General features: G+C 37.2%; 2 protein-coding genes across 3 annotated transcripts; both read right to left on the bottom strand.

Moving 5' to 3' along the window:
- Nucleotides 1-1,707: 1,707 nt before the first annotated feature.
- Nucleotides 1,708-3,203, bottom strand: LOC113322519 (aquaporin PIP2-5-like). 2 transcript variants are annotated; one of them, XM_026570616.1, is made up of 5 exons: nucleotides 2,930-3,203; nucleotides 2,733-2,836; nucleotides 2,355-2,650; nucleotides 2,108-2,248; nucleotides 1,708-2,028 (listed from the first exon to the last, which is right to left on the bottom strand). In XM_026570616.1, exons 1-5 carry the CDS (start codon nucleotides 3,031-3,033, stop codon nucleotides 1,906-1,908), a joined length of 768 nt encoding a protein of 255 aa, XP_026426401.1. In that variant the 5' UTR covers nucleotides 3,034-3,203; the 3' UTR covers nucleotides 1,708-1,905. The 2 variants fall into 2 exon arrangements, with proteins under 2 accessions (XP_026426401.1, XP_026426400.1); XM_026570615.1 differs by having other exon boundaries at nucleotides 2,733-3,202.
- Nucleotides 3,204-7,839: 4,636 nt separating this feature from the next.
- Nucleotides 7,840-9,910, bottom strand: LOC113322647 (aquaporin PIP2-1-like). Its single transcript, XM_026570777.1, has 4 exons — nucleotides 9,446-9,910; nucleotides 8,870-9,165; nucleotides 8,456-8,596; nucleotides 7,840-8,363 (listed from the first exon to the last, which is right to left on the bottom strand). The coding sequence occupies exons 1-4, from the start codon at nucleotides 9,735-9,737 to the stop codon at nucleotides 8,244-8,246; spliced, it is 849 nt and encodes a 282-aa protein (XP_026426562.1). The 5' UTR covers nucleotides 9,738-9,910; the 3' UTR covers nucleotides 7,840-8,243.
- Nucleotides 9,911-10,651: the final 741 nt, after the last annotated feature.

The following is a 10,651-nucleotide window of genomic DNA, read 5'->3' as shown; positions in this document are numbered from 1 at the left end:
GAACGTTAAGAGAAGGTTTTGAATTTTTTGATGAGTTTCCTATGGATATCCAAAGTTGGATTTCTCAAGAGTCTACTGTAAACTCTATGTAAGATCAATGAAATTCTATTTTTGAATCAAAAAAAAACCTTCCATATCTTTTGTTCTTTGGGTCATATAAAACAAAACTCCCATCAATCTCCCATAGAATTTCATCGTTTTCAAAACTCCAAATTAACTTCAAATCCGGGCTATGGCTAATAGCCTTTTCGGTAATGGTGAAACTCTTAGTCCAACTCGGACAAGTGAAACATGGGAAATTAGACAAAGACACCCTCCCAACACTCCCACATCAAGTTAGCACCACCGATTGTACTTATAAGGTGATAGTCGATCTGGAATAGATTCTTCGGGTAATGCCACCTCCTTGAGTATCTCATTGCTAATAAAAGAGACCAGAACTTTGGAGCTTTGAAATTGTTCACCAATGGTACGCGCAAGCCAATGGATAGCTCCATTAAGGAGCACTCCCTCAGTTGCTTGGTAAAATGGAAACTCGTAATAAGGTATGTTTTGATGAATTGATTTCCATTCATTTGAACCTAATGTATAAACATCAACTTTAGAATGTCGTTGTCCAAAAGGAATATCCGAACTAACAATCCTTGCCAGTTTGTAATCGCCAATTTTGCCATCATATCCAAGCCCATATGCGACTCTGACTCTCGTATTTACATACTGTATATCACTGCCGGCCGGTATTGTCTTGTGCTCATTAGTTAATGGATTCCAAAAACATATGCAGCTTTCTTTTTGAACGTTAGTACTACGGATGCAAATCCAACCATCACATGAGCACAAAGACTCAAATAGATAAACGTACAGGTATGGAAGGGTAACCCATCTGATTAGTAAATTTACTGTAGTGGTGCACTGATGATGATTTTGATAACGGCAATAACGATGATATTGACTTATAATCTATGGAGCAAATCTTTTCCATGGACGAATGAAAAACAATGCTAGGGTTGCTTTTCATGTTATTAAGATGCATATTGGTAAATTCACCGCTAGCAATTACAGCAGACAAAGATTTGCTTACGCATAACAATCGTGAAACAGATTTCACCGGTAATCTTGTAAAGATTTCTAGCTGAATCTCATCTGGAAGGTTTGGCATTACGGCCTGTTTCTTCTTCAGCTTCCTGCTGGACATGGTGCGAGAGGTTTTCCAAGCTCTTTTCTCTTCCATGAAACACTAACCAGAAAAGAGCGGGTATAAGAGCTGGCCAAGTCTACCAAGGTCGTGTTTGGCTTAATTAAGTTTGTGTTTGACTAGGGTCCGGGCGAACTTTTCTACCTAAACCCACACTAACCTCATAGAATCCCTGATTAGGGAAAATTGGATCACAGACAGGGGCGGAGCTAGATTTTAAGGAGAGGGGGTGCAAAAAAATTCTCCACCCATACTAGGAGGTACGAAATGGACTTGGCCGACCAATTAATACCAAAATATATATATAGATATACTGTATATAACTATTATTGGTCTTGGGAGGCAGCTGGGATGGGTGTGCAACTGAATACCCATACTCTAAGCTGTCTCTGCACTGATCACAGAGGTGGAACTAGTAATTTCTAGAACTTTGAAGGTGCCTCGTTTTTGGACTGAAGGCACCACCAAACCCGTTTCAGTTGACTGCTTAATGCCAAGAGACTAATACAGTATACATGAGAGTTGGGATTAACACTATTAGGTGGAGAATAATCAAAACATAGAAGACGAGCATAAAGAACACAAAATACAATAGCAGACAACATGAGCAGAATTCAAGTGATGATGGCTTCATTGATAACAAAAAAATGGTACCACTGAATAGGTAAATGAAGATAAATATTTTTTTATCTGAGGAAAATCCTGGACTCTTAGACACTGGTAGTATGGCTCCTAATTGAACCATATGCTCTAGCAGCACCACCCCTTAGAACAAACTGGTGGTATACAGCAGCAAAAGCAGCACCTATGAAAGGTCCGAACCAAAATATCCCCTGCACCACAACCCCATTCAAACAAACATTAATTACTCAACAAATAAATTGATTCAATAAGCATTATTGTTAACCATACCATGTCTTCCCATGCCTTTGCTTTGTTGTGGACAACAGCAGCTCCAAAAGATCTAGCGGGATTTATACCGGTTCCCGTAATTGGAATGGTAGCTAGATGAACCATGAACACGGCAAACCCAATTGGAAGAGGTGCCAAAATCTAATTTTGAACGACAATTCAGAAAAATCAGTACATATTCAGGAGCTAAGAAATTCTTAATTGGCCAATTCATAACTGTGCTATAATCAGTAGAGACAGTGCTTACTGGAATATGGGAGTCTCTAGCATTTCTCTTAGGATCAGTGGCTGAGAAAACAGTATAAACAAGAAAGAAAGTTCCCATTATCTCTGCCGCATATGCATCTAGTTTACTGAAAGAGTCGGAAACTGAATTGATCCCACCACCATATTGGTCATAGTAAGTTGGTTGAGAAGCTTTCACTAATGCAACACCAACAGTAGCTCCTAAACACTGAGCCACAATGTACAGCACTGCCCTGGGTAGTGAAACTTTTCTTGCCAGAAATAGCCCAAAAGTTACAGCCGGATTAATGTGCCCACCTGCACACCACAGAAACAAAGTTTCAGAATGAAAAACGAATGCATATAAGTGGTCCAGGGAGAGACTGGAAAGATAACGTACCAGAGATACCGGCGGTGCAGTAAACAAGGATGAAAATCATAACACCAAAAGCCCAAGCAATACCTAAGACACCAACCCCGCCACATTCATCCTCTCCTATGTGACTGGCATAACCAATTATAGTCAAGACCCCAATGTAAAGAAATAAGAGAGTAGCTACAAATTCAGCTATAATAGCTCTGTAGAATGACCATAACTTGAGTTCGTCTAAACCGAAAAATGGTGCTGGTGGGGGATCATGATAATCCTTTTTCGGAACTTCACCAATTTGCTCCATCTCTTCTATTTCATCATGACCCATGGCTTACCAGATTCTAGCAAATCTAGCGAGCTTTAATTAATAACTATTTCTGCAGAACACAATACAGTGCTGAACTGAGTTGAAGAAGCTTAGACGGCAGAGATATGAAATTTATTATGGAGATAAGCTTGAGCAGTGGTAGACCAGTGGTAGTGAACTAGCGTTGAATGTTGATGGAGCCCCTTACCCACACAATAATAGATTTATTTTTGTTTCGTTTTCATAATGAATATACACTAAATGACAATTAATATCTCAATTCCAGCGTATCAAGTCTATCGACATTTATAGCATCCACACTGCAGGATATTGGTATCCATTTTGTTCATAGAGGTTTATTTATTTTTAAAAGGAAAGGAAATGGATAAAATTTCATACTGTCTATGTCGGCCTGGATTTTCACCTGAATCCAAGAAGGTCAGTCATTCACAGATATGCTTTTTGCAAATTAAGAAATATTATCAGCTGTTTGCTTCCCAAAGTACAAGTCCAAAAATCAAAAGATTTTGCAAAACAACTAAAGAGTCACTAATTAGGTTGATAGTAGTCAGTTGTCACTTTACAGACTTAGGATTTCCATTCATGGCATTTGTCACATAATACTGCCTCCAGTAGATTCCGAACTTGCTCTGGATGTTTTGCTGTTGAGGCGAAACATCCAACTCCGTTACAAGTGCCTGCGAAATTCCTATGAATTAGTTCAATTCCTACAACCGAAGACTATAATATAAGAGAATCAAAATTTTCTCCACTGGTGATTTCCGACTGCCAGAGTCTTGATTTTGGGTCAAAGTTGAACCCAACTGGCCATTACTCCAGTAACTAATGTGAGTACTCACAATCTTCCTTGCTAAAATATTCTCTTCCACGGTGACAGTGTGGTACCATTATTATCTGAAACTGTTAGATTTGACTATTTAATAGTATGAAAATAGATGTGGTCACTCTCTGGTGTTAGTTGCGAATGGAGTTCCTCTCGAGCTCTCACTTTGATAGCTCGTTTAGTCTTTTTCAACACTCAATATTATCATATTAGCTGTGAAACCAGATTTTGAGTGTGTTTGTTTTCTAATGACTCATCTGAATCTGACACGTCTAGATCTGACTGAAATCACCTGACTCATCTGAATGTGACTCTTTGAGTCAGTTCTGACTCATCTGATTTTAAAATTTGAGGCGGTGGTTTGTTCCCATAAGTCATAGATATTTTGTCACCTGACTCAAACGGATCTGAGTTAGGGGTTAGGTTTAACTCAGATCGCGAGTCAGATCTGACTTAAAATAAAAAACAAAGAACGGTCTGATATCTAACTCGGACCGAGTCAGGAACCGAGTCAGATCCAGATCCCGAGTTAGCAAAAAAAACAAACACACTCTCAATCTTGAAGCCTCTTTGAACAGTACTAACACGACATAATCTTCCAAAGCTCGTCCACTCATTTTTGAATCATGCCCCATTCTCAATCTAGTATTCATTTCTTTTCCAAATTTTGACGATTTCCACCACTTGCTTCTTTTTCTTAAAGGAAACTGCTACATCATACTCATCTAGCAATTTCGCACTTGACAAAAGTTTTCACCAAAATGGTATTATGGTATTGGTGGGAATTTATAACTTCATGAGCGCTAGCTACTCTTAATTCCAGACCCGTCAGTGTAAGAACTATGAAGAATGGGCCTAGATCACCTTTGAAGAACAAGAGATCGTTCATACATAGCATTGTCCAAGCAAAAGCCACTTAAGATCTTAATAAGGCAAGACCATATTCTCCAATCTCATATTAGCAAATAATCGGATTCCCAAGCTTAATGGAGGCAAGACCATATTCTCCAATCTCATTAACCCTGTCCCTGAGACCTCTTTGTAATCAAATATTCCTGGCCTAGAAACACATCTGACAGTCTTATTGACTCATAGTTTACTTTTTTAGTTGACTGACGGTTTATTTATCAGCTGACCATATTATACTGACTTAAAAAAAAAACGAAAAACTAACTTTTAATCTTTTGCCAACAAAAAACCATTAAATTAGAAAAAGCAATTAACACCAAACCCGTTCTTATATATAAAGCTAGTACATTGCAGATTGTGAATACGGATTGTACAGTATACTACTAAGCATTATGTGATATGAGAATAGAATTTGCTAAATGAGCGTCGCTGGATCGACGTGTAGCCATAACTATGAAAACACCTAAGCACAAAAGGAACGTAAAAATAAAACAAAATACAACAACTGCAATTGCACCAGCTTTAACTCTATGACCCTCGCTTTTGATGGTTTGGGTAATTGTTAATTCCTTCTTTTCTTCGTCTTTTTCGACTGATAATGACTTTGTTCGTGTTATAACTGATGACGGAGTACTGCAACCAGAGTGAGAGTACTTACAATGGATTTCTTGCTTGGGAGACGAGTTCGGATAGTTAAAGAAACTGAGAGCAGATGGAGAGAAGAATGGTGCTACTGGATATTGTTTTACGAGGCCGTGAGGTGCCCGGCCTAATTGTAAAGGTGGAGGAGCAACTGAGAAAGCCAGATTAGAAAGTGAAAACAAGAGGAAGAAGAAGAACCAAGACATACTGATGATGACCATGGAACTAGTCATTGTCGTTCTCTATATTGTGGAATCAGAGATGTTAGTGAGCAGAGACTGGTAGCTAGAACTAACAAGTAGGCATGGTTAAATAAAGGCCTCAACTCTCGTGCACAAGGCTTACCTTTTGGTACAGGAAACTTCACGTTTATGTACGCACCACAAGACTTGTGAAGCGTCATGAGTAACAGAAATAACTACCATTATTAATGTCTAGTCTGTCTGTAGGTATCACGTATGTACGTGAGCTTAGCAATAACTACTGGCCAAAAGCACGCAAGACACGCGTTGGTCCACCAGATGAATCATGCCAGGAGCCCTAAACTTTTAATAATATGCCAGGGCCCTTGCTTTGACATGGCCCCATAACTCACAAGCTTGATTAGTTGGAAATTCTCAACGAGGGTGTTAAAAGAGTAGAATATATGATAAGACATATTTTTTAGCAGCTTATGCTGTAGATCACCACATTATAATTTTGTTGTTTTTAGTTTTTTTTTCCAAAAAAATAAATAAAAAGACTTATTTTGGTTGCATTATATTTCTTTTCCTTTTTTTTTTAATTTAAAATAGTGCATTAAATAAATGAATTCTAAATCTAGAAAAGAGATAAGAATCGCACTCGCGGCTCCTCAAGGGAAAAGCGAAATGTAAAAAATCTCAAATTCTGGGAAAATTAGTACCAAATGTTTTGTTACATTCTACTAGCTCAACACTTCAAATAAAATAATTCTGAGAAAACAAAAACAAAAAAAAAGATTGTTAAGACTTATTTTTCCTTATGTGTGTTATTCTTTCTTTGGCCATGTTATTCAGGCAAACTCGTATTATTATTTTTTCCTTTTCCCACAAAGAAATTAGTGTTAGAAAATTTTGAACTCGGACAGCTGATACCATTACCAAATAACTTTACTATTTTACAATAGCGATGTCGGCCTCTTTTTTCTTTGAGGTCATATGATATGGGTGGAGACCTTATATCCTAGAATGCATATGATATGGATAAAAAAAAGTTAGTGATTAGTGATCAATTGAAATGATTTATAACACACTTGAACAATACGCTAGTAAAATTGTACTAGACGATTCGAAAAGATAAGAATCTAATGAGAATGTACTAACCAAACACTAATAGATCTCTCTAGGCCTCTCTCTCTATTGTCGCTAAACTGAAAAGGAACCAACAATAACAACAAAAACTCACCTGCTTTCTCATTTTTTTTAAGTTAAAGTGCTTATCCAGTTAAGCTAAAAAACAGATTATCATCTAATCACAATAGATAAACAATGGTTTAAAATTTCACAAAAAAGAAGAGGAGGAGAATAGAAAACATAAAATGATATAAAGGCATAACGTAACTAGATTTGGTTAATTAATTAATTAAAGTCGTTTTAATATAGCAAGATAAACATCAAACTAAGCTAACAATACCTTTCTAGAAAGTAACTAATATTTAAGGATCTATCCAAAAGCTAAAAAACTCTTCTAAAGTCTTAACCTAATCCCTCTCTTGCTGCACCCAATACATCATGTTACACCATACAACCCATCATATTCACCACCAAACCACCGCAAAACTTACTAAATAAACTTAATTTCCAGGGGTCCTTTTCAGTTACTATTACTGACTAGTAGCATTTATTTTAATTTTGTCATGAGCAAAATAATTGAGGAAAATCGTAGAATCTTGCTAGTCAAAAAGATAAGGCTAATAATGCATTCTTAGAATGAGACATTGAGATCCATGTTAAACATAAATAGGCAATGGCAAAGTAGACGCACACCAAATTAAAAGCTAGTTTCGATTGAAATAATAAATGGTATGTGAATTCTAATTAAAGAATTTTTATGGAATACTAACATAATGATTCCAAGAACTCTACGAAACTACAACAGGGTTATCAAATTTCATGAAAATTACCTGTCTAGAAATCTAGAGACTACAGAACGTGTGGTTATCTTCTTCTGCTTTTCTTAGAGATTTTACTGGTGGAGAGGTTTACTTCCGTGAGCCAATTATTTCTCTAACTACTCATTTTTGTGGCTTTTCTTTTTTGTTTTTGTTTTACGTTTTTTTGTGAACTGGTTTTCTCTAGAGACCACCATATTAAAAGTTCTTGGTTCTTCCTAAAGGGCCATATTACTCGGTAGAATATTCAAAGTAAAACCCACATTAAGTGACCATATAAACTAAAGACATTAATACGTTATTGAAAAACAAGAAGAGTACTAGAGAGAAATAGCAAAAGAGCGGATAATATTACAATTGACACTTGAAAGACTAGACTTTCATGAAAACAAAAGGGAAAATACACTAATAAATAGAGAGAGATTTTATCTACAAACTTCCAATTTATCCATCATCTTCTCATTTTTCACCCTTTCTTTTCTTTTCTCTTTTTAAGAACTTGAAGGGTGACAGACAGAGATAGAATAAATGTACATTTTTTAGATAGATAGACAAGTCACAAATCCACCACCCCTATATGGACCCCTAGAGGAGGGAGCTCCATTATTATTATTCCTTGCAAACATCATCACCATCTTCCAAACATAAAAAAAGAAAAAACAACACATCACCCCTTATCTCTATCCAACAATAATTCTTCAAGTCTTAAACACGAGCACTGCTCCTAAACGAGCCCAAAGCTTTAATTGCACCTGCCCTTAGGATAAACTGGTGGTAAATAGCAGCAATTGCGGCACCAATGAATGGTCCGACCCAGAAGATCCACTGCACCAAAAACCCATTTATCCGGATTAATACTTGGTATAAGATTGATGAGTTAATCATGATTTAAATGCATAAAGAGTAAACAATTATACCTGGTCATCCCATGCCTTCTCATCGTTGAGGATAACAGCAGCTCCGAAACTTCTAGCAGGGTTAATACCGGTACCGGTAACGGGGATAGTGGCCAAGTGGACCATGAAAACGGCGAACCCGATTGGAAGTGGTGCCAAAACCTAATTTTCAATACCACGAAAAGAGTTGGTTAGATTATTAAAAGACAACAAAGAAGTTTAGGTACCACCTAATGGCCACACAAACAGGAGAAAAACATAAACCACTTTCCAAACAGAACCGGTCCGGACCACCTTAAAAAGGACCGGAACTTAACATGTTTTCCGTTTGTCTGTGCAGCGCTCTAGAGTGATAAATTCTTCACCCTTTTACCGATTAAATTTTTGGTACTGATAAATTTCAAACTCGGATTATGAGAGCGGTAGAATACTTACGGGAACATGGGAGTCTCTGGCGTTTCTCTTGGGGTCAGTGGCTGAGAAAACTGTGTACACAAGAACGAAAGTTCCGATGATTTCAGCTGCTAAACCAGTTCCTTTGCTGTACCCAAGGGAAAGTGTATTGGCACCACCACCAAATTTAACGTAGTAAGCTGATTGGAAAGCTTTGACTAATCCAACACCACAGATTGCTCCTAAACACTGAGCCACCATGTACAAGACTGCTCTTGGTAGTGAAACTTTTCTTGCCAAAAATAGCCCGAAAGTTACTGCTGGGTTGATGTGTCCTCCTGCGCATCATAGAAAAACACCAGTTAAGATACTAACTTACGCCTCATTCAAAGTGAGGGAATCTTTTAGGGATTGGCTCATTTATGGTCTGACTCAGAACTAGAGTGTGATCTCAAAGTGAACTGAAAACAAATATCGAGTCAAAAATTCGGATTCTCCTGGATGTTAACTGAGGTAGTGTGGATCAGGCTATTACACCAATTAAGTTATAATTCTTGAATAAGACATTTTAATCTGACTCATGTCTGAATAAATTGACCGGAGAGAGGAAAAACTTACCGGAGACACCGGCGGTGCAGTAAACCAGGACGAAGATCATACCACCAAAAGCCCAAGCGATACCCAAAATACCAACACCACCACAATCATCAGTTTCACTCTGAGCCTTGTAACCGATAACAGTCAAAACAGTGATGTAGAGGAACAAAAGAGTAGCTACAAATTCAGCAATAATAGCTCTGTAGAAAGACCATTTCTTAAGCTCATCTGCGTCAAAAAATGGTGTTGGTGGTGGGTCGTGATAATCCTTGGCTGAGAATTCACCATGTTCTGCTACTTCGTCTTTTCCCATATCTGATTTCTCAAGAAACAGTACAAATTCAGAATAGAGTACTGAAAATAAGAAGAGTTGAGTACTGTGGAGAGAAGGAAGAGGAGAGTGAGTTTGTTTTTGTGTTTGAGATGAGAGGAAATGAGGGTATTTATATTATAGTGATATCAGTGATAAGCTTCAGTGGTTGTGCAGAGATGATAGAATAGAAGTGGTGATTAGGTTTTTATTAACTAAATATTGCCGCCCCTTATCCCCACAGATATATTTTCTATTTTGCTTCGTTTTCAACTTTTCATGGTTTTGGATGGATGTCGTTGCCACCCCCCCGGCCATTTTGTGAATACAAAATTTTGATGTAACTTTTCACCGACCATTGAATAGTTACAGTGTAATGTCCATCAGAAACTGTACTACTAGGAGTGAACTAGACTTTTCTTTCGTTATGTACTTGTATTTTCTGGAACACATTGATTGTCCATTAGGCGACATTTACACGTATTGTGCACGTTTTTATACCAAGGGAAGGATTGGCTTCAAAGTGCAAACAAAACGGTTCAGGATTCAGGATTCAGACTCTTACTTCGTGGCAGGAAGGTTAAGGATTCGATTCATCCTGATAGCTAATACTGTTGCAGGTATAAGATAGATATCTAAATTTACATTTCTCAATTCTAGGAAGTTGTTTTGAGACGCAGCTTTAAATTGACACAGCGCATTCAGAATCGAGAATTTTCATGCTTCTAGTAATATTGTTTGAATTATTTTTACATAAAATTGGTTAAAAAGACCAAAATCAACAATTCCTGGGTGAAAATGACATTTAGATTTTGATACTGTTTAAATGAATAAAAATGTAAAAATAGCCAGGATATAAACAGTTTCATCCTACCCATTTTCAAATACTTTTCTTATTTTTAATTTACATCAGGATG

The sequence above is a fragment of the Papaver somniferum genome, chromosome 11, assembly GCF_003573695.1.
Source record: "Papaver somniferum cultivar HN1 chromosome 11, ASM357369v1, whole genome shotgun sequence".
NCBI classification, from domain to species: domain Eukaryota; kingdom Viridiplantae; phylum Streptophyta; class Magnoliopsida; order Ranunculales; family Papaveraceae; genus Papaver; species Papaver somniferum.
Note: the sequence above shows the minus strand (reverse complement) of the source record. Positions and strands in the feature narration are given on the sequence as shown.